Raw genomic sequence first — 23,144 nt, 5'->3', positions numbered from 1 at the left:
GTCATTGATCTATTCTGCTGCAGTTCTCAAACGCCAAAAAAGGGCACTCCTGACAAAAGTCCCGTGCCTCTGCAACTGGAGGAACACGGCAACGTTTCCCACGCACATATGAATGTTTCGAGCAGATGTAGACACCGCGATTACAGATGCCTTCTAGCCTTGTTTTGAGTCGCGTTGCCGGATGCCCCATTTCTCACGCGACTACCGCCGAGCAGGCGGCACACTCCCATGGCGGGTCTCTCGCCTGACGCTGTGCCGGTTCTCAGCTAAATACAGAGGAGAGTGGAGACTTTCGATGTGGCGAGGATCTCAGTTGAAGCGTCGCGTGAACCAAAAGCGAGTGCCAGTCGTTTCCCTCGATCCAGGGAAAGCCGTTCGAAGTCTCGTGCTTGGTCGTGACACTCAGATGCAAGAAGAAAGCGTCTGTCAACAACGGAAATCCGAAGCCTCTGCGTTTTTTTCACATGGAACATGAACGTCATCACTTTTCCACGCACAGGCCTCAGTCAACTGAGCACCGGAAACTGCGAAGCGGTCCTCCATGCCCCGATCGTCGGGAACTCTTGCTTCCACAAAATCGACTTTCTGTGCTGTGAGGTCCCCAGACGAGACTTTGGGAAAACACCCGCTTGCCGACATTCCCCGGAAAACGAAACGCAGAGTTCTTCCTGTGACAGATGAGAGACAGACAGTTGCGCGAGCCAACAGATGCTACGCACGCGCCTCCAGTCGTCGTTTTTCAACCTCTCAGGTCGCACAAGGGAGAAAGACAAGTCGTTCTTCTTTGCCATGTTCACAGAAAGATCACTACTGCAAACGGAGCTCAAAGATGTTCCGTCTGCTCATGTACCTGCGACAGCTGTGTGGCGCACAAAAACAAGCGTGGTCCACACTTCTCCGGACCGGCCATATCGGCTGATAAATTGTCCGAGCCGGAGGGTACCTTTGCCTTCTTGCTTCTCGCGTTCCTCGAGTTCTGTCCGAGAGCCCGAGGGAAATCGCGCACCGGTTGCGGCTGCGCCACAGTCTCTACAGATACCTCTTTTCTCCACCACCAAGTGCTTGATACGCCGGCGACGAACACTCTGTTCGCCTTGGCAACTGCGTTCAACAGCTCTCTCACTGACTCGCGTTATCCGGAAGGATCCGACAGCCACCCCTCGTCTTCGGAGAAACTCTACTCGCCGAAGCAACCTCCCGACTCTTGTCTCCCGCGAACAACGCAAAATCTGCCAGTCCCAGTGACAGTCGGTAAAAAACAGGAAACCAGACGGAATTCGACAACGACGACAGAGCTGCTCGCTGCCCCCTCGGCCGTCGCCTCTCGCACTAGGCCTCTTGTCTTCAACGCCTTCGCAGCTCCGCCTTTTTTTCGCGAGTCCTTCCCTTTTTTGAAGTCTTGGTGTCTTTAAATTCGTTCAGTTCTTTCGATTCCTCGTGTTTGTGCCACCACTGGCTACCGTCGATGTAAGTGTACGCTCCGACGACCGTCTCTGTCCTTGAACGGTTTTACCCCCAAGGGCTGTACAAACTTCAAACGTGACGATCGCACTGCGGCTGCTGTGTAGAAAAAGTCGCATGCTTCATTCGCTTCCAGACCTGCCCTTCCGTCTCCACACTCTCCTAAGTGCTGCCACCCCGACAGCCACTGTCGACTGCACTGTCGTCTCTCTATCTTTTTTGCGTTTTCCATCTTGACGGTTTCCTTTTCTCCTGGGTTGTCTTCCCGGACAATGACCTCACGTTCGTCCTCCGTTTTGTCAGTAGTTTCCTGTTCACGTCCTTCCTCCTCTGCTTCGTTTTTCTTCCTTCAGCTCTCCTGTGCGTCTTCCTTGTTGAAGCCCTCTTCGAGTCCTGTCCCCTCTCTCTGCTCTTCTCGCTGGCCAGGTGGTTGGCCTCCTCCTCGGTTTTCCTCTCCCGATGGTTTCTGGTCCCCGGGTCCTTCCCGCAGTTCTTCTCTTCCGGTGTCGTCTGTCCGGTCGTGGTTTCCTTCGTGCGTCTGTGCTCCGCGTCCGCGTCCTTTCTCTTCTTCTGCTCGTTCTGCAGGCTTCTCGCCGCTTCCTGCGCGGTCGCGGTCGCCACTCAGTGTCCCCGCTCCGCCGGTTTTTCCGGCGGGTGACTTGGCGGCCGGGACCTCTGCGTTGTCTGCCGCCTTCGCCGCCGCGTCCGCTTTCTCGCGCGCTTCGAGCCGCGCGCGCTGGCGCTCGACCAGTAAGTCCGCGCCGGGGAGTTTCTTGAAAGGATGTTTCCCAGCTCGTTGTCTGACGAGGCGGAAGTCGACGGAGGCGAAGAACGGGTCTTCCATCACCTCGCCGATAAGCGGGCGTTTCTCGGGGTCGGCGCTTGTCATCTTTTTGATGAGCTTCGCGAGCTGCGTCCTGTGAGGCACCTGAACGCCCAGTCCTTCGAGCATGAATGCAAGGTGCCGGAAGGCAACTCCGAGACTGTATACGTCCGTCTTCTCGCCGTACCGCGAGCGCGTGTATCCCTTCCGCAGCAAGTAGCTGCTGCGCGTTTCTGGGGGCATGTAGCCGGACGTTCCAATCAGAAACGACTTGTTGTCTGTGATGTCCAGCGTCGCCAAGTCCGAGACGACGATGTGACCCTCGGGGCTCACCAGAAAGTTGTCCTCCTTCAGGTCGCGGTGTGCCAAGTTGCGCTCGTGAAGCTGGCACACCGCCATGGCCATCTCCGCAAGCAGCAACACAAAGTCGACCGATCGCGCCTCTTCGTCGACCGTCTCCGGTAGCTCGCGGTAGAGCGGCAGTACCAGGTACAGGACTCGCTTCGATGTACTTCGCAGCGCCGCGAGCACAGGCACGACGTACGGAAACTTTCGCGGGTCGTCGAACATGCGGTGGATGTACGGCTCCGCCACGGACTCGTAGAAGTCGAAGGCGTCGTACGGAATCGCCTTGATCACGACGCCGTAGGGGACGTCCTCCTCCTCGAGGTGGAGAAAACTTAGCAACGCCGCCGACGGCCGGTCCACAAACGTCACCCTCGAGTGACCTGCGCTGAAGAACTGAGCCTTCACCTTCGACGACGCCTCCTGAAACTCTCGAAGCTGAAACTCGTCGACAGGCCGCAACTGCTTGAAGATGCGGCGCCGCTTCAGAAAACCTGCAAATACGAACAACACACGCCCACGACACGCACTTCAGAGGCAAAACGAACGGCGGTTCGAAGTCGCCATGTACACTCGAAGGCGTAACTCTCTGCACCGTTTTTCCACCCTCGGTGCAGTCCCCTGGTGAGGGGTACTAGGACAAGGCGATTGCGATCTGCATGCATCGTGTCTCACGAGAAGGGAGACGCTGTCCGTGGAAGAAACGTGAGGAGCACACTGTCGACCGAAGATGATACCCGACTGGGCCGCGAGAGACGCCAAGCTTTTCTCGGAGTCCATCCCGCAGAGAGAAGCTTCTCGTCCTATTTTTCCCTTTCGCATGGAGCTCACAACACAGCATTTGCCGGCTGGCCGCAGCCCTCGAGACTCCTTTGTCGCCTGTTTACGATGTTCACAGACTGAGTCTTGATTTGCACTTCGGGACTCTTCGTTTGCGAAGAACTCTGAACTACAAACGTTCTTCGGTATTCTTTAGCAGCGCGCTCCAGGACCTCACGCGTTTCAACGGGGCGCGTCGCGCGAGTCGAAGAAACACAGAAGAAACCGCTTCAGTCGCTGCAGCTCCCCAGAAAACACACTGGGACTTTCTCTCTGGAGCCCAAGGACATGCGTACATCCAAGCGTTAGAGTCTACGACAGCGCGATTCTCGCGAACTGACGAAAAACAACGTCTCGCCGTCGCCTCTACACTGTGCACACTGCAAAAAAACCGTGTGTTCGATTTTCTACCTGGGATGAGTGAGTCGAGACGGCGGCGTTCAGCTCCACCGCTGCGGCTGGAGGGTCGCGCAGCGCTGTCTTCCGGTGGTTCGCGATTCGCGAGCGAGTTCTCCGCGAAAGAAAAAAGAAAGTTGGTTGCAGAGTCTTCGGGATGCTCTGCATGTGCAGCGACGGCGACGGAGACCCAGGAAAGCCCCAGGAAGGCGACAGTGAGAAAGAGGAATGTGAAAGTCACGCAAGGACCGCGAGTCGCGAGTATCCGGAAAGAAAGCCAAGACGTTTCCACTGGGTTCTGCGACCTCTGCAGACGCTCGCCGGGCAGCCGACGCCGCGGTGCAGCGACGGCAGGAAACATCATCGTGTCGACTGCGAGAAAACTGGCATGCGATGTTGCTGTGTTGATCCTTCTTTCGGACAGTCGCGGCGAAGCCAGCGGGAGCGAGTTGGCGGGGCTTCCTCGCGCTCTCAGACCCGGAGCCGGGACGATCGCGTCCGGGGTCTCTTCCCCTTCTCTTCTTCGGCGGTTATCGATCGACGAGGCACTCCTTCGGTCTTTCCGCCATTCGTCGACGTTCTGTGCCACGAGGCTTTAAACGAATTCCATCCAGACCCGGTTGCGACGACAGGCTTCGCAGAAAGACCTCTCCTGCGCGGCCTCGACGGAGCAGTCCTCTCTTGGAGTCGCCGCGAGAGCGCCACAAAAAGGATAGAATAGGCAGGACAGCCTACGCGTGGATGGCGGGGGCACAAACTGCATTCGACTGCGAAGTGTTCGAGAACTTCTGTTTGACATTCTCGCCAACGAGACGAGACGAAGCAGCGACGTCGAGGAAGGACGCAACAAGAGGCTCTTTTTCGCGGGGTGAGGCGCGCCTCTCCTCGATTGTGCGCGTCTCCGTCATGCGTCGCGACGCTTTCGTTTCCGACACTTCGCAGGCAGAAAAGGAAGGTGAAGAAGTACAGAAGCGTCAAGGAAGTCACTCAATGAAAAGGCAGCAAGGAAGTCAAACGGGAGCGGAGTGTGGAGAGCATTTCTTGATGAAACAGCCGCGTCCTCAAGTGCGGGTCGCCAGCTACGCATGCCCCACTGTTCAACCGATCGGGGGCTGCAAATGCGACAGCCCTTTCGCCGGGCGTTTCTGTGCGCGGCGGAAAAACTTGGCTTAACAAAAGACGTAGCCCAGAGCAATTACTGAGATGACTGAAGCCAGCTGATGCCGCGAAGGTCTCTTCAGGAAAAAAACAAAGGTCGAAAACAGTGATCCAGTGCGAGAAGGCGAGACGGCGGACGCTCCTTTTCGCGCGACCGCCCTGAATTCCGCTACCGGATCTCCTTGTTTCGCTCTACGCCTTAAGGGTACTGTTTCTTTATTTACATTCTTTGATTGCTTCTTCCCTGCAACCATGAGTCTACGCACTCTTTGACAACTAAGCCTCGGATCGAACCGCACGCGGCGGAATCACCTGTACAGCTTCGCTTGGACCTGGCGGTTGCTCGACAGGGCGCGAGTTCGCGGCTGGACCTGCCAAGAGAAAGACATTTTCTGAGGGGAACCGTAGGACCTCATTTTGTACTTCTCGAGGTACACTGGGATGTCTTTGGTCACTCGAATTGGGGGTTTCCCGGTTGAACGTCGCGTCATGCGCGGCTTGACAAGTCTTCGAAGAGTGTTAGCGGTGTTGTAAGGGATTCATGGGTTTATGTAAAGCACCTTTTCCCGGTGAGTTGTGAAGACGAGTTGGACTGCTGGTTTAGCGCCTGACGGTCTTTCGTTTCCGCGTAGTATGGCCGCGCGCAGAGGGAAGACGCTGGTCCTCTCTGTATAGTGTCGACTCAGACAGTATCTGGACATCGAAAACACCCGGCCGTGGTCGGGACTTCGCGGGGCAAGAAAGCTCTAGAGAGGCGGGGTGAGGAGTGAGTAAGGAGAAAGGCCGAACTGAACAAGAGCGCAGAAAGCCGAGAATCGTTTTAATGGGGGATTGTAGATGTCTGCGACTACTCAGAAAAGCCGTTGCCCCCTGGCTCCACTGGGACCAAGCAGAAAATACGACAGCTGATTTCTTCGACGAAAGTTACACTAAATGCTTCTCTCGCTGATATGAATACAAGGGAATGCACATGAATCTCTGCATTTCGTCTAGAACACAGCAGATGTGCAGTAGGCTGCTGTGCTTTGGTGCGTCGACAGCAGTGCCTCCAGTCCAAAGTGCGAAGTAGCGTCAGAATCTCTCTGAGTTCCGAGGTGTTGATCAGGAAGAGCTTGCGTCTCGCTTTTGCCTCGCGGGAGGCCGAGGACTCGAGTACCTTTTCGCCATATTCGACGTCCCAGTGAGCGTTCGAGAGAACTCTGTGTCTCCAGAGAGACTACTAGCGGGGGCGTCTGTGTAAGAAAACGTTCCAGCTCTGTTTGCAGACTGCAGAAAACTCTGTGGGAGGACGCAACGCAACCCAAGACAAGCGCCGCACTCGCAGTGCCTCGGCAAATCGCTCTGTGTTGAGCCCTGCCGAGTGCCACGCAGTTCTCCAGGACGATTCATGCGCTCGGGGCTTCTCGTGTCGGCAGCAAGTGCTGTCGTAGCTTCCCTTTCCCCAGTCACTCGTCTGAAAGCAACGCGTATATCGTGGACTTTTTTGAAATCCCAAGACAGTCGACTCACGGAGCCCGCGCCCTTACATGTGGCTGGACGAAATGACTTTTTCAATGTTGTCTAGTGCGCATTTTTGAGAGACGGCATTTGAAAAGCCTTCTCCGCGGTCGTGTGCTGTCTGTGTGTCGTAAAACTGGAGTCTTAGTCCGCAACACAAGGCGTAGAGTGTCTCTGCGTATTCCCTTCGATTCACACCAATGTTTACCCGGAAGAACGTCGTCTTCTATAACGCATTCTTCAGAGGAACCGTACAAGCTGCAAACAGGTCGCCTTTATTGCTGAAGAAACGACCCCGAACCTTGACAGAAGGGTCGAAAGACGCTCCCACAACGCCACCGAGAGAACGGCGGCATTGTAAGAAAAGGAGCTCACAGCAAGTCCACGAACTGTCGCTTCCACATCATCAGTAGGTTGAGACTGTCTGCGCGACACAGAAGGATCTAGGTGTGCAGCGCTGAAACGGAAAGAGAGGAAAAGCACAGAGCTGGGCACCAGTGTCACACAGTCCTACTCGCATTTTCCAGCCGTCTCAAGCAGACCCATAAGGTCGTGGTGTGCAGCAGTCATAAAGACCTTGGTTGTCTGCAGCTCGCAACTGGAGGCCCATTCCGAAGAAACTCGATATGCAATTTGAATGTGGAGTGTTCATTTCTGCTGAACTTGCAAGTGTGTTGGCCCTTTTCGGCGCAGCGACACTGAACAGTGGAATGTAGCGAAGTTCTTGGAAGGAAATCCTTCGAATCGTGCACTCGAGCTGTGTTACGAAGTGCTGCACATCCGCTTTGCTCCTCTGTCGAGAATGACTCGAAAAGCAAAAGCGGAAACGCGCCTTTCTCCAACTTGCGAACTCCTCAAACTGGCTGATTTCGCGGCACTCGGCGTATCCGTCGACACACACCGTTGCATGCACACTCTCGCGAGCGACGGTTGAGGAGCAAAGTGTAGAAAAACCGAGGACTTGAAAAAGATTTCTCAAAGGCACATTGGCATGCGTGAATTCATGACACGGAAAACGAAGATTCCGCGCGTCTGCACGGGGTGCTGCGTCTCCATTTCCTCAAAAGGCGCTTCTCTCGCTCGCGAGGCACTAGACTCGCGAGAGCAAGCGAGGTCTGCATCGTGAAAGACACGGCTTTGGACGTTTGCGTTCTTCTCGAGCTTTTTTTCTCGAAAGCCTTTCAATCTGTGATTCTTTAGCCGATGCATCTCCAGGTTTTTCCTCCCGTGGAGTATCTGTCTCGCGCGTCTCTCTGACGGCGGCGCGAGACCTTTTTTCCGACTTCGAGTCACAGGGCAACATGTGGATTGCCAGACGATAGAAGTAAATGTGAGAAGACAGCCTGTCAGGAGGCAGCACTCCTTTTTTCTTTTGGAAAAAGCCATTTTAAGCAACAGAGGGGAATCAACGACTCAGGCGTCTCGTTTCGGTGACTCATCGTGCTCTGTTTTTTCAAGCTGACCCTCTGGACATACGGACTTTTTCACTCCAGTCTCTCTCCGCTAGAGATAGAGACTGCATGCGTCTGTAAGATTTTTTAGCTGTCCGCCTTCACCACCGCACTGCAGGGCCGGAGCATGCCCAACCTTCGAGCGTGGAGTCCCGAAAAGAAAATCAACTGCCAAGGGAAGAAACCGGGTCCTGCTGTCGGCTGTCTTACGGAAAATGGAGACCTCTGACGGCTCCTGTCGACCCAAAAATCGGAAGTCCGAGTTTCCTGTCTTTCAGAAAGCTGAGGAAAGGAGCTGCGAGTGTTTCTGCGGTGTTTAGGCAGGACAACAAAGACTCACCGGCTTCGATACAGAAGCGACAGGCGACGCCTCCTCTTCGAGGCCTCTCCACCGATACACACGCAGGGTGTACATACACCCGCGATCGGCGCAAGCGACGCACTCACGGCGCAGACGCAGAGAGGCGAACAGTCTCCCGACAGAGCGCAGCGAAGTAGAAGAAGCAGGGAACTTGTGTCCAGAGGAATCCAGAGAACGAGAAAGGAGCGAAGGATTCCTTCTCTGTCTCTCAGAGAACGCGAACCTTCTCTCTCCTCTTCTGCTGCTCGTACCCTCTCCTGTCTTCAAGACAGGGCCTTACTGACCGACTGGGAGTGCTCCCTCTTTTCCTAAACTCAACGAAATGGGGTCGAGACTCAACGGAGAAGAGCATGCGGAAAGCACGGCGGAGGGGAGGCACCTGAGGCAGGAAACTGATTCTAGCTCGCGACAAGCTTGCAGTCCTTGTTCTGTCCTTTCTGTTGAGAATGCCGAGCGAGTCGAGGTCGGTGGATCCAAAGAACTCCCTCCTCGGAGTCAGTGTGCATGTGGAGAGAAGGCAGCGAATCCTGTCAGACTCGAGTGTACAGACACATCAGAGAACGCCTGCGCCGCTCGCGGCCCCGACACGCGAGGTGTACGTACACCGGAGAAAGAGGCATCGGCCGCTGACACCGATCTTGCCCGACAGACGCAGGTGCCTTTGCTTTCTGAAATGCGAAGCGCGTCAGCAGAGACCCAAGCAGACGAGAGAACGACGCGTTCGCTGCTCAACGCGACAGAGCCAGAGAGACTCCCGAGCGTCTTCAAGTGTCTGTGGCCGAGGAAACAGAGTGAAGAAGAGAGAGGAGAAGAGAGAGAAGAGAGAGGTGAAGAGCGAGGAGAAGAGCGAGGAGAAGAGAGAGGAGAAGAGCGAGGAGAAGAGAGAGGAGAAGAGCGAGGAGAAGAGAGAGGAGGCCGGAACTCGGTCTCTTGGCATTGCCCTCTTTGCCCTCGATCAAACATTTGCTTGCTTCTCTTCTTCACTGCGTTTAGCACGCTGTTCTTTTCCATGGCGCAAGGTCCCATCTTTGACGCGTACCTATTCGTCCTCGGAAATGGATCGAACCTGTGAGGCTCAAATGCGGAAGTCCCCAAAAAAAAGCCACCGGAGCCCGGTGTATGTACACCTGAATTCGAGACGAAAGATGGCTGGAGCGAACGATTCATCAACAGCGCTTGCCTTCATGGTTGGGCTCTTGTTCACGAATTGTAAACTGTCATAAATATATATATATGCATATATAGATAGATAGATATAAATATATTTGTGTATATTTATAAGTCTATTTGTGTGTCTGTTTTGTCAACGATATAGGGATAAAATTTTTCCTCAAGTACTGTTTTTCTCAGGCACTAGACGCACTGCTCGGGGCTCTTCGTGACCCTCGTGTGGAGTGCATTAAGTATAGAGGTATTCCGCGTATACTTGAAACGTCAGCTCCCCCGTCGGCAGGACCTTTTGGAAGACTGAACTGCGGCTGTCTCGTCTCTCTTATCTCTTCTCTCTCTCTCTCCTCATCTCCTTCTTCTGTCTCTTTTCAAGCCTCTCTGTCGCCTCGCCTCTCTCTTTCTCGGTCCTTTCTTGTGTCCCTTTCCCTCTCTTGGCTCTCGGCTTTGCACATTTCGCGGTATTGTCGTTGCTGCCCACAGTTCCTGCTCATCCTTTGCTGGCCTTGTGTTTTTTCTTGCTTCCTCAGCTGGGTCGGCGAGGCCGCGAGCATCTCGGGGCTGACGAGTCTGCTCGTGGCGGTGCCTGTCGGAGTGGCGGTCGACCGCTTCGACCGAAGCTGCATGTGCAAGGTGCGTTTCTGTTCAGCGCTCTGTGGACAGCCAGGCGACCCCAGACTTTTCTTATTTTTCAGAGTGGATGTCGACTGAAGTTCCTCTTTCTCTCTGAATCGCTCGGTCTGACTCACCTGTTGTCCAGAACAAGGAGAAAAACGCTTCTGATCTCACACAAGGATTTCAGTCACCGGGGGACAGGATTCCACGCGCGAGGCATGTTTGCAGTCTGAAAGGACTTTCCGTACACTCGAGGAACTTCGCTTGGTTCTTTCTAGACTGAATGTCCAGAAACAACTGCAGCATATGCTTTCGCGCATGGAGAGGCAACCTTCAAGACGAAAACGCAGGGCTCTGTTGGCTGCTCAGGCGTCAATATCTGGATTTTTTTGAATACTTCCGTTTTAGTGAACATCCATCGTGGAGGAAGTCCAAGAACGTGATGTAAACGTTTACATCCTCCGTTTGCGCATTGCGGCGTTGTTTCCAGCATTTGAACGTTTGACGAGAGCCGGCGAAGACATGCAACGCGAGGCAGCGAAGCCGATCGCCTCCTGGCCTCAGAGTTTGGACATGGAGGTTCTGCCACACGCTTGGGTTCGCGCTCTGCATCTGCATGCAGTGACGAGTTTTTTCCGTGAATATTCGAGTTCTTTCCGGTTGTTCTCGGCGGTTTTCTCTCGCATGCTCTGCTCGACGCTTGGTGTTTTGAATTGTTCTGCAGCTCGCGGCTCTCGTGACGCTCGTCTCTTCTCTCGTCACCAGTGTGGGGTGCACGATGGACAACGTTCCAGTGCTTCTCTTCTCTCTCGTCCTCTGGGGGGGCACTTGGGAACTCGCCAGCAGCGCGAGCTTTGCGATCTTCACTGACTCCATCACGCCTGCCGAGCGACCCTACTGGTTCACAATCAAAGGCAAGTCGCGAAACGTCCGTCCTCAACCAACATTGCGCCAAGTTCCACGGGAGTCCGAGTACGCAAGTGTGTATGCGTCCATGTCAAAGTCTCTACGTGTCTCTGCGTATTCGTACGACGATGCTCAGGGTCACTCACGGTCTCCCGTAGGTGCATGCGACAGGAGAAACGGATGCATTCGTAGCCTTTCATGAGGTATAGGAGGAAGGATGGCGCGGGCGTACTCGGGTGTACATACACGTGATTCGCAGCCAAGACCGCTTCGGAAACAAAACTCCGTCTTCTCGACAGTGTCGGTTGCGCGTTTTGTTCGCTTCCGCGTTTTCCTTTCGGGAGACGGGTTCCTTCGTCCTCGTCGCTGATCCTTCATCAGGGTGTGTGTGGAGGGGGGGGGGGAGGGGGAAGCAGGGGGTGTACGTACACCCCAGAACCGAGGGCTTGCATTGGGGACGCATGTGTCGCGGTCTGCGGTCGGAACAGGCGACTCAGCGTTGCGGCGTTCTCGTCTCGCAGTGCTCACGGCCTCGCGCTCTGAGACTCCGTTTGCTTCTTCTTCTGTGTCTCCGTTCGGGTGTCTGTACACCGCAACCTCAGGTGTGGCGAGCACCTTGGCGAGTGCCGTGGGTCCGCTTTTGATGGCGCTGTACTTTCTGGTCGAAGGCGACGAGTGGCGCCTTCCCATTCTCCACACAGCCATCGTCGTGGGGACGCTGCTCTGTGGACCGAGCTCCGGCCTTGTGCTCTCGCTAGTACGGAACCCAGAAGACGAACAGGCCGCCCTCGCCGCCTCGCGCTCTCCGTCGGCCTCCGTCGGCCGCGGCGCGCTAGAAGGAGAGAGAGGAAGGAGTGCAGACGGCGACAAGCGCATAGAATGTCCGCGCAGCAAACCGCAACGACGGCGGCGAAGCAGGGAGAGACGAGGGGAGAGAGAACTCGAGACAGAACCGGGGAGAAGGCTGGGGAGTGGAGCCGCAACGACGCAGCGGCGACGCCGAAGGTCTGCAGTAGAGTCACACGAAGGAAACGCTGCAGATCTCCGGGAGACGAGAAAGAGATCTTGTGAACAGAAGCAGCAAGCATCCGTCCAGACAAGTCGATTCTCTCTCGGCAAGATACACCCGCTTTCAGGACCCTCTGTTGTTCGCCATACTCGTAAAGGGCAGACAGACGACGAAACAGAAGGTCTGCTTGTCTCTTCTTCTTCTCAGTCTCCATCATCTTCATCTGGTTTCCTCCGTTCGTCTTTCTCCAGCCTTCGACGAGGCGTCTCAGACTGTGCGAGAGCGAAGGGAGAGGAAACAGTCCTCCATGCACAGGAAGGAGAAGAGCCGCTGATGCGGAGACTGGCGGCAAATGGCGATGCCGATTCTTGCTACGCAGCTTCACCTGACTTCTGTCTCCGCTGTCAGCTTCCTCTCCACCCTTTTTTTCCTTCAGACGATACCTCGATCGTCAGCGCTTGGCGCTCGGGGCGAGGAAACTCCTTCACAGGTACATCGTGCTTTCCTGGGCTTTGCAGTCGATTCTTGTATGGTCTTCATTTTTTGCTTTTCTTTCTTCGTCACCCTCTCTTCTCTCTCCTCTCTCTTTGCCGTTCTGCGTTTTCCTCTCTCGTTCATCTTTCCTCTTTCTTTCCTTCTTTCGTCCTCTCTTTTCTCCTCTTTCCCTGCACGACTAACCACTGCGCGAGGCCCTTCCTGGCGTTTGCCTTGTCTTTCCAGGACCTCGACGCGCCCGTCGATGTCTGCCTGTGTTTCTCTTGCTGTGTCTGTCTCGACTCCCGGGTCCTCCGCATCTCTGCTGCGTCCACCGCTTGTTGCGCGTTTCTTTCTCCGTTTTCAGGATCTCTGTGCGACGCTGCAGTGTCTCAGTGCAGCACTCAGGCGCCGCCGCCGTCGCGCTCTTCCACTCCAACCTCCGACGCATGGGGACACTGTGCTGTGGGTCTGTGCGAGAGCGGAGAGAAGCCGCCCCGTTTGCCAGAGGCGTCTCTCTCCTGCGTTGGTCCAAGGGAGTCGCTGCGGCCGCGCTGCGGCGCAGTGTGTTCCGCCGGCGCATCGGCCGCAGAAAGGTTCGTTTCGTTCTCGCCATCGCGCGCGGCGCTGCTCTGCACCTGCGGCAACGCGAGAGAAGAGAGAGAGCAAGCAGACTCGCCTGCCCACGGGGGCGCGCCTCTCGGAGACAGTCGCGGAGGTACTCCTCCTGTCGAAACGCTAGCCTTCGTCTCTCTCAACGCTGTCCTCCCCGAACGCAAACGGAAGCCACACAGAGACGCAGACACCCTTGCTCGGCGTCTCACAGAAACTGGAGAAGCAGGAGACGAAAGCCAAGAGGCAAGAGACGAAAAACAAGAGGCAGGAGAAGATATCGAAGAGGCAGGAGAAAAAGGAGGACAAGAAGCAGATGAAGAGCTCTGGCAGCAGCAGTTGACGCGTGGACAGAGAATGATTCCGCTTCTCGTCGCGGCATCCGACACAGTTCGAGCGATTGGTGCAGGGATGACAGTTGCCTTTTTCCCTCTGTTCTTCAAGGAAGTCTATCACTTCGAGCCCCTCGACCTCTGCTTCTTGTCGACGACGTACGCGGTGGCGATCGGCCTCTTCATGCTGTTGGGGGAGCGTCTCGCCAAGAGCGTCGGTGCGTGTGAACAACTGCTGAAGGCGGCAGAGGGAGGGAGGGAGAAGCGAACGCAACGCAGAGCGGGAGAGAAGAGTAGCGAACGGGCGCGGTCAACAAACTGAGAGACGCGAGGGAGCTCCGCGCAGAGATGTAAAAATCCGGGGAGCGAGGAAACGTTCGAAGAGGCATCACAGCCTCTGGATGTGCTCGCGGTGTAAACATGTTTGTGTGTGACGGAGCGACTTGGTGAGAGAGAGCAAGGAGCGCATGCGGCTCTTCGTGAGCTCTTCGTGAGCTTTTCTCAGGCTGTTCACTAGACACTCAGAGGGCGGGAGACCGCGAGCTGGGAGGCGAGCGAGCGACAGAAGACAGACACACGCAGAGGGAACTCCGAAGAGAGAGACCGGCAGTCCGGAGAGCGGCCTCTTGGAGAAAGAAGAAATCCGAGTCATCACACAAAGGGTGGCGTCTCCCGCAAGAACAAGAAGGAACCTTCCGTCACAGTCAACGTCAAGGAACCAGCGAGACAACCCCACAGAGAGAAGAGGAGTGCCATAGAGTCGAGAGACACACACATTGGAGCCCAAAAACGTCGAAAAACGCGACTCTTTTTCAACGCAAAAAGCGGTGCTTCTGTCAACTGTGGAGATTCGCAGCGGCCCGAGGGTCGTTCTCGAGCGTGTGTTTTCTTGCGCGTTTTCAAGTGGTATATATGAAGCAAAGGCTCCACATTTTCTCTCGCGCTCTCGCTCTCCTTCGCTTCTGCGACAGTCAAACCTGTCATGCTCTCTGTCAACGACTGTCGCCGCTTTTCGCGTTTATCTTCTTCTTTCCCCTGTTTTGCTGTTCGCGCCTTCAGGTCGGGCGTCGGCTGCGGTGCTCTTCTGCCTCGGCGGCCTCTGCATGCTCTTCTGCATGTGCATCGTACAACGGCTTGCCGTGATGGTGCTTTGCTTTCTGCTTCGGGGCGCCTTCCAAAACGCCGTCAGTCCTCTTACGCGTTCCATCATCATGGACTTCACACAGAGTACGAAATCCACCTCCTCATCTCTGGCATCTGCCCTGCCGCAAATCCTGCGACATCAACGTACCGGCTGCTGGAGGCAGGCCGCTTCTGATTTTATGGGTGTCGATACACCGGTGGTGAACACAACGCGGACAGGGACATAGGCAGCGAGAAGGAGATCAAACAGATAGCCAAATGGGGATACGTAGGTAGCGAAATCGATATAGCGAGCTACACTTGGACGTAGCTATATATGCCTATATATGTCTATATATATATATATATGTCTATATATGTCTATATATGTCTATATATATGTATGTGTGAATATGTATGCATCGGTGCAGGAAGAGCCAGAAATACGGAAACGCATGGACCGGGGAGTCTCTTACATATATCTATAGAGTCTTCTTGAAGAAGATGCATAAATGCGCGTTGAGAGGCAAGTGTCTGTATGCGCCGCTGAGTCTTTCGGGAGGAAGTTGTTTGTTCCTATGCATGCGCATATTTCGGGCATGCCCGATGTCTGTTTGCCAGTGCGTAAATTTGCAGGTTTTTTTGTTGATTTCTTGTGAACATGAGCGTGGCGGTTCTTCGAGTGTTACTGGGTTCCCTGTTTTCCAGAAGCAAATCGAGGAAAGTGGAACGCAGTCGAATCGTTCAGTTCGACCCTCTGGTCAGGCAGCGCTCTCCTCGGAGGCTTTCTTGCGAACAAAGACTACCGATTCGCTTTCTTCGTCACTGCCATTCTCTACTCGGTTTCTCTGACCATCTTCCTACCTCTCCTGGTTCTCCTCCCTCCCGCTGAAGAGCTCCTTCGGAACTCTCAGAACACACAGCAGTCTGTCTATTCCTCTTCTCCTTCCTCCTCTTCTTCCTCCTCCTCTTCTTCCTCCTCTTCTTCTTCTTCGTCCTCTTCTTCTTCCTCTTCTTCTTCGTCCTCTTCTTCTTCCTCTTCGTCTTCTCTGCGTCTCAGGGAGGAAAGTAAGGAGGTAGTTGTCTGGGTCGGCGCCGTGTCTAGCGAGCACAGTGGCTCCTGTCTTTCGGACTCGAGTTCGAGGGATGCCGGTGCGGCCGCCAGCGAGACTGGTGCAGAAGACAGATCCCTTGCTGCGCCGCTCTTAGGCGAAGATGTGGATCCCTCATAAATCCAGGAGAATCTTCTCGAGCTCTTTGTCCGCTCTGTCGGAGAGGTGCCTGCAGTGTGCTCAAGGTAAAGCCGAGCAAGTGGACTAGCGAGGATAGGAAAAAGGAGGTTTTCTCTTGCACCCGCTTCGATTTGTCGCATGTGCAGCCAGGGCCATGTTGCAGGCGCAGGTCTTTTTAGGATAGGCTTGCTTTTTCAGGCTCCACTGTCTTCTGTGGCTCTTTTGAAACATCTCAGATGTCTGTGCGCGTTTTCCTGATTCGTTTCCTCATCCTGGCCTCGCCGCAGACACTTGCTGAACTGATTTGTCCTGCATGGAAATCTAGAAAGGCCATGTTTCACAAAAGCTCTTGAAGGCTGGTGCACAAGGGAAGTTCTTCCAGCATGCAGATTCTCCCGCATGCTCATTCGCTGCCTGCCGAGGACCTCGTAGCTGCACCGCAAGAGCCGTTGACTTCGTTCTTGCCGCGTTTCTCTGTCGAAGGCGAAGGGAAGAGAGAAAAGAGAAGGCGCAATAAGAAACGCCGAGAACGCTGGTGAGCATTTCGGTTGTTCGCGACGAGAACAGGTGCAGAGCCAGGCGCAGAGAGAAGAGAAGCACTGACGATTGCGCTTGCGGGTGCGCTCCACACAGTCGTGGAGAGAAAGGAGTCACATTTCTCTTTTCCCCGCGTTGAAGTTTATTTCGTCTTCTCTTCGTCTTTAGACTTCTTCCGAGAAGAACGACACAGTGTTCGGGGGGAGAGAAGCACAGAGGAGTTCAGGTGAACCGCCGCCTGGCGAAAGGTTCTACGGGGACGACGACAGTCTGTTTCTCTCCCTTTCAGAAGACGAGGTTGAGTCTGCTGCTTTCTCTGCACCTCTTGGCGCCATAGAACGCAGACGACGCTCTCGCGTAAAAAGAGTGGATATCCATCTCGACGCCCTCGCGCAGTGTGAGGATCATACGCGTCGAATCTTCAGGCTGCCTGCACCTTGGCTATACATGTTTAGCGACATCACACAAATACAGAGAATTCAGACATGTACTCAACATGCGCAGATACACATATATATGCATATATATATATATATATATATAGATATAGATATAGATATATAGACATACATATATATATATACTTGTATGCTGTTGCGTGCGCAGGCAGTGACACAATTGCATAGAGATTCAAAAAGAACGTCGACGCAGAGTTTTGAGGAATGGTGTACGAGGCGCATTGGCTTGGGGAAGAGCGAACTCTTCCATAAAAGAAAGAAGTTCCTCGCCTTTATCACCCAGCAACGTATATGGAGTTACACTGTACCTCTCTATTCAGAAACATTTACGTGTATGTATGCATCTGGATGAACGAAAATCCCACACATGAAAAATTTTCAAAGATAGGTAGAAGGACATGTACGAGAAGCTCGGTGGATCGGCTACCTCGTGGAAGAGTCAAATAACCGCGGGGAGCTTCTGGGAGTTCCCTGAAATGCAAAGACGTTTTCTTTCGGCCTCTGTGTGTGTGTGTCTGTAACGGTGTCAAGATCTCTCTGTCCCTCTGTGGAGAGATCCCTTTCTGCGTCATTTGCTATCGATTCAGCTCCTTTTCTCGAAACGTTTCTCGCTCTCTCATCCGAACTTTTCTTCGAGTGCATCTCCTTCTTCCCTACCATCTCTCTCGCTCACCCTCGTCCCCGCCGCTTGTCTCTCCCCTCTTCTTCTGTCCGTGTACAAACAGGAATCAAAAAGACTTTGGATTGAGTGTAGCGAAAAAGTGAACAGTGCGACAAGTTTCCTGTGTCTCGTCGTCTCCAGCCGGCACTGTTGAGAGCATTCGCTTCGCCCCCGCGGAGCTCCTGTCACAAGTTCCTCGCTTCTCGCGCCGTTCAGGTTCCTTTCTGCAAAAAATCATGTCTCCAGTTCCTCACTGAGTTTTCTCGACCAAGAACGAACGCGTTCGTTGCCTTCTGCCTGCCATGACTTTTTCCGGAAGGCGCTCGTATCGGAACTTTTTTCAAGACCCATCAGCTCACGCCGGGAACTGACGGCGCATTCCTGCGCGTTCGTTTTTTCAGTTCCTTGAACTGCCTTCTTGGCTCGCGATCTCCGACGGTGTTTGTATGTCGCGTTCCACGTCGAACAAGCAAATCTCTCTCGCCCCAGTCAAGTTTGCGTTTTTCGGCTCCCGATCGTTTCGCTACGTTTCTGTAGACGACGTCTTTCTGGGGAGTCCATTATCCTGTGTGTGCAAAGCCTCGTTTCGGCCTTGACCAGGCGTTTGCTTTTTTCGCACACCGGCGCTCTGCCTTTGCGTTTTCGAGTCGGCGACACTCGGTGCCGCTGAGAATAGACATCCGTCCCTCAGATATCCCGTCAGGGAAGAGTTCGAAACTCGAAAAACAATTGTGAGAAGAAGTCGTTGTGTCTCCCGCCCCCCGCCTTTTCCTGTCTGGAGCGGCGCGATCCGCAACGGCGCGTTGTTCTTCTCCTCCTCCCCCGCGCGCGTTTGTCGCCTGCGAGTTGGAGGGGACGCGCATGCACTGTGGCGGGGCGTTTGCGGCTTTTCGGCCGTCGGCTTTTCAACTCTGTTCGCATGGCCAGGGTGCAGGAAGTTTCTGTTTCTGCGCGGTTCTCCCCACCCTGTCGCTGGAGAGAAATCTGTGTCGCTGCACGCTGCCTGGTGGCGGTTGACTCTTCGGCGCCTCTGCGCCTCTCTTTGTCTTCGCTCTCTCTGCGCAACCAAGACAGACACGAGAAGAACGCAGTTTTTCTGCGAGACTGCATGCAGCAGAAAGCTTTCCTCGTTCTCGCCGGGCAAGGCGACCGGGGCCGCAAGTGCGTCGACTCTTGTGCTCTCTTGTGCTCCTCCTCCGCCGTCTGTTTTTCTCGGAACAGTCGGGAGAGAGTCTCTCGGAGAGGCAACCGCGCAAAGAAACCGACCTGCCCGACGAGTCGGTGGAAACGGGGAGACTGCCGCCTCGTCGGCACCAGGGCGAGGACGCGAGAGCACGCATGCGGGAGGCACACCGAGAGGGAAAACGAAGCGGAAAAACCGGAAGACGGAGAGGAAATGCAAATGCTGGAGGCTGCTCAGGGCCGACAAGAGAGGAGGCAACTCGGAGAAGAGTGTGGCGTCTCTCTCTTCTGCCTGCGCCGTCTCCACACAAATGACTTCGGATTTCGTCTGGTTGCTGAGGGAGGCCAAACTCTCTGAGGAAGTCTCGCCATTCCCCGAGATTCCCTGCACCTTCAAGCGCCCAGCAACCTCTCTCTTCCTTTCAAACGAAGTCGCCGTGCGAACCTGGCGTTGCCGGCTTGTCTCCTGAAGACCCTCCGTCCCTGTCGTCGAACGCTTCCTCGACCTTCTCGGTCTTCCCTTGTTTATCTCGTTTATCTCGTTTCTCTCTTCTCCTCAGCCTCTCTTTTTCTTCCTCGTCTCGAGGTTCTCCTCCACACTCCCGCTCTCTGTCTCGCTTTTCCTCGGCTCTGCCTCTCTCTTCGTTTCCTCTCTCCTCTCGCGCGGTCTGTCTCCGTGCTACTCCTCTCTCAATGGCTTCCCCTGCTGCGCCGCCTTCGCGCGCGGACGCCCTGGCGGGAGACCTCTCTCTGCCGCGGCAGCCTCCGCCTCCGAGCCAGGAAGTTTCTCCTCCCGCGAGCATGTCTCCTCCCCAGCCTCCCAGTGCATGCAGTCCAGGCCGCGCAGCCAGTCCGAGCGGTGGAGCTCCCGAGACTGTCGCCTCAGCTGTCTCCGAGCCGCTGACGAACGGAAGCCAACGCGCAGGCCTCGCTCCGTCGCCTCATCGGGCACCAGGGAGGACCGGGATCTCTGGGCGCGAAGAAGGCGAGAAAGTTCAGGGAGGACCTCGCGGCGAGAAGGTCTACGGAGGCTTGCAGGCGTCGCTGTTTCCGCCTCTCTCAGCCGCGACGGCGCCGCCGCGCGCGCATGCAGGCGTCGCCGCGCGCTCAGACCTCGTGGGCGGTCCTCCGAGTCTCTGGGAGGTCTACTTCACTCCGGACTCCAACATTCCTTACTTCTACAACGCCCTCTCCAAACACGTTCAGTGGCACCGTCCCCTGCCTCCGAAGGAATACGTCGACCAGCTCGGACATCCCGACATCCCTGAACTCAACGCAGCTCGTAAGCGACGACGGCGAGGGAAGAAGCGCGCGCAAACAGGAAACCGAAGAAAACTCAGAAGCCGAGGAAGAAGGTGAAAAGAAAGAGAAAAGGAAGAGAGAAAAGGAAGAGAGAGGAGGAAGGAGTGTGACGAGACTCGAGTGAACGCGGCAGGCTCTAGCAGAAGAAACAAAGAGGGGAAGAGAGTCCTGTCTCTTTTTTGGTGGAGACCGGAAGGCCGGCAACGGTCCCTCGTCCGCTTGTGATTTTCTATCTTTGTCTCTCGAGATTTTCTGTCCGCGTCCACGCGTCTCCGCTTCCTTTCTTCCGGTTGGCGCCGTCTCGACTGTCCTTTCGCTGCCGCTTCCTTCTCTCTCCCTTTCTGAAGAGCGGCTTTGTTTCTTGCGGCCGCCCTCTGCTCACATCACCGCTGGCGGCCCTCGGGTGTGTGAACGGGGTCGGCGTTCTGTGCCTCGCCTTCTTCATGCGACTTCCCTCCTTGCTCTGTGGTCTTCTCTGGAGGTCGCTTGTTCTCGCCGTCTGCGGTCTTCTTTTGCGTCTCTCTCGCATTGGAGCGTCGCTGTTGAGGTCTTGCCTGTCTGCAGAGACACCGCCGCCTCCAGGCGTCGGCGCGAAGGGATCGCCTGTCCTGTACGGCCCTCTGGGAAGCAACTTGTTCGTGTATCACATCCCCCCCGAGTGGACAGAGCAGCAGTTCTTCCGGCATTTCGCACCCTTCGGAAATGTGATTTCCTGTAAAATTCAGACGAACGCTCAGACTGGAAAACGCAGTGGTAGGCTTGGCAGCAGCGCTAGCTCTCTCTCTATATATACATATATTATATATTATAATTATATATATATATATATATATATATATGTGCAGCCACAGCGCATGCAGTTTCAGTCCCTCCGGGAAAAGGTTCCTTCCGAGTTCGCTCCTTTTCTCCTCCGCCCTCTCTCTTTGCGGTGCCCCACAGGTCTTGTGTCCAGTGTTACGTCCAGACGCTGCTCTCCGACGTTCCCTTCACTCGTCTCCCTAGAGTCGCTCTTATTTGTGTTGACTCTTGGCTCGGCTCCGCCAGGCCGCCTCTCCGGCTGCACAATTTCGCTGCGGTCTTCTGCGGAGTTCTTGCGCTCCCTGTGTCTGGCGCGGTCGTGCTGTGTATCTCGTTCTCTCGTCCGTCTCTGTCGGTTCCTTCGTCTCGCCGTCGCTTCCTGTCTGCCAGCCCCTCGATCTTGGACGCTGCGAAAGTCTCTCCGTCTCTCGTCCGCGTGCATGTCTTCTTTTTCGTTTCGTCGGCTTCGCTGTGGCGGTTTACGGAGGCTAGGGCACCTTCTTCGTATCCATCTTTCTTGGTCGTTCCGAAGTCGTCTTCCCCAGAACGCACCCAGACAGTCACGAGCCTAAAAAGCCGTTCGTTCCGAATCTGGTGTGCGGTAGACCCATAACGCAGAGTGGTAGTTTCACAGGTCAACCGTGTCTTGTTCAACTCAGTTAATGCGTCTTAGGGTGCCGGCGTCTGCTCTTCAGGCTTCGGTTTCGTCAGCTACGACAACCAGGCAAGCGCGATCGCGGCGATTCGCGCGATGAATGGATACGCTGCATGCGGCAAATTCTTGAAAGTGCAGCTGAAGAAGGGTGAGGAGCATCTCCTGCCTCCGGACTTGGCGGCGTAGCAGCCGGCGCCAGCGAAATCCTCCGCTTGAACAGCTGCTTTCACAGACGCATGCATGAACTCCACAAGGAGTGCTCGTGAAGCTGAGAGAACAGAGTCGAGCGAGACTGCGGAGACAGCTGGCGAAACCATGCCTCTCTGAAGACGCTCTTCCCGGCGACCTGTGTCGCTTCCTTGCCCTGCGGGGTGACAGACTCCTTCCAGGGGAACGAACTACGAAGAAGGATAGAGAATGCGAGAGAGAACAAGCGGGAGTTCGAGACAGAGACTGGTGAAGAGTGTCTTGGGCACAGCAGCTGAGGCAGCGAAGACGAGATTCACTGCCCCGGCAAAAGGGTCGCCGCAAGTGCAGCTGCGTGATAGAAGAAAAAAGCTCATGCCGTGGGTATGCATGCATGCAGCAGCAAGCGCGACAGGACAGAAAGCAGCGTGTAGTTTTTCCTTCGCAACTTTTCGCTTGTCCCCCGCTCTGCTCTTGAGCTTCCAGAAAGGGGGCGAGAGAGGCGCGACGGACAGGTGGATGAGGCCTTCCGAGATCATCGCCTTTGAATGGCGAAGCGCAACCAAGTGCGCAAAGACGCAAACCGACAAATTTTCGTTGCTGCCTGTTTCTTTTATTCGAGAGTTGTTGAGCCGTTTCTCTTCGCATGTTCTTTCTTTGCCGTCTGTTGTTTGTTCATTTTTCCCCGCAATTGGCCGTCTCTGAACGGACTGTCCGATTTGTCCTCATGTCAGGCGCTCGGACGCCGGAAAGCGAAACCCCAAATTCGTTCCTTCCATTCAGCCTCGTTTGTTGCGTCGTGAACAGCGTCCCGATGTCTTCTTTCGTCTCGCCCCCTGGCTTCCTGCTCCTCTCTGTCCGCCTGTTCTTCAAATTGTCTTTTTTCCTTACCGTTGCAAGACGCGCCTTTCGAGGGCGCAAATGCGGAGTAGGCAGGAGCGAACAGAGCGCCCCCCCGGGAGCCTCTCTCGCAGGAGCAGAAGCTGATGCCGATAGCAGCTGAGGCACAACAGTTAGCTTTATACACCGACGCTGTGTTCAGATGCATGCATGGCAGCACCGTGCATGCGTGCAGATTACCTTGAAGCACGCGTGCTAGGCTGAGAAGATCTTTTTCGGCATCTGTCGACGCTCTCCACACTGAGTCCCGACCTCGCACACCGTGTCTCTCAAGCGTTCGTTCACGGGAGTCCGAAAAGGCGCAGCGCTTTACGCCAGAGTTGTGTGTTGCCCGTCGATGCATTTACGTAAAGTCATACGGTTCACCGATAATGGTGCAACAAGAGCAGCAAACGTTCGCAGCCGGACGAGTCCTGAGATAGCAAACAAAAGTCCGCAGAGCGAGATCTGCGGGAGGGCCTCCATGAACTAGTTGGAGCACACAAAGGGTAAGGGGCGCGCAGGATGTTCATGCGCTTCAAAGTTTCAAACTTCCTCCACGTCTGTCTGGGAGACTCAATGCTGTGCTTGGGCTCTCCTCGGATGCGTCTGCGGTCCCGAACCCAGACAGAGCCACCGTCTTTTCGTGGCTTATCCGAGAACCGCTTTAAAAAAGACGGAACCGGCGAAGCGAGAGACTCGAACG

General features: G+C 55.1%; 3 protein-coding genes across 3 annotated transcripts; 2 read left to right on the top strand and 1 right to left on the bottom strand.

Annotated features, from left to right (window-relative positions):
* Positions 1 to 217: 217 nt before the first annotated feature.
* TGME49_240090 (rhoptry kinase family protein ROP34, putative) lies at positions 218 to 4,208 on the bottom strand (the record flags this gene model as incomplete). Its single annotated transcript, XM_002366597.2, has 2 exons — positions 218 to 3,123; positions 3,860 to 4,208. 2 exons carry the CDS (start codon positions 4,206 to 4,208, stop codon positions 1,811 to 1,813), a joined length of 1,662 nt encoding a protein of 553 aa, XP_002366638.1. The 3' UTR covers positions 218 to 1,810.
* A 4,425-nt stretch (positions 4,209 to 8,633) lies between these two features.
* Positions 8,634 to 16,109, top strand: TGME49_240080 (hypothetical protein; the record flags this gene model as incomplete). Its single annotated transcript, XM_018780580.1, has 7 exons — positions 8,634 to 9,379; positions 10,009 to 10,111; positions 10,818 to 11,007; positions 11,602 to 12,498; positions 12,850 to 13,644; positions 14,486 to 14,653; positions 15,257 to 16,109. The coding sequence occupies 7 exons, from the start codon at positions 8,634 to 8,636 to the stop codon at positions 15,778 to 15,780; spliced, it is 3,423 nt and encodes a 1,140-aa protein (XP_018637637.1). The 3' UTR covers positions 15,781 to 16,109.
* An 821-nt stretch (positions 16,110 to 16,930) lies between these two features.
* On the top strand, positions 16,931 to 22,827 carry TGME49_240070 (RNA recognition motif-containing protein). Its single transcript, XM_002366595.2, has 3 exons — positions 16,931 to 19,900; positions 20,485 to 20,673; positions 21,414 to 22,827. Exons 1-3 carry the CDS (start codon positions 19,312 to 19,314, stop codon positions 21,557 to 21,559), a joined length of 924 nt encoding a protein of 307 aa, XP_002366636.1. The 5' UTR covers positions 16,931 to 19,311; the 3' UTR covers positions 21,560 to 22,827.
* The last annotated feature ends 317 nt before the right edge of the window (positions 22,828 to 23,144 follow it).

The sequence above is a fragment of the Toxoplasma gondii genome, chromosome VI (genome assembly GCF_000006565.2).
Source record: "Toxoplasma gondii ME49 chromosome VI, whole genome shotgun sequence".
Classification (NCBI taxonomy): domain Eukaryota; phylum Apicomplexa; class Conoidasida; order Eucoccidiorida; family Sarcocystidae; genus Toxoplasma; species Toxoplasma gondii.
Note: the sequence above shows the minus strand (reverse complement) of the source record. Positions and strands in the feature narration are given on the sequence as shown.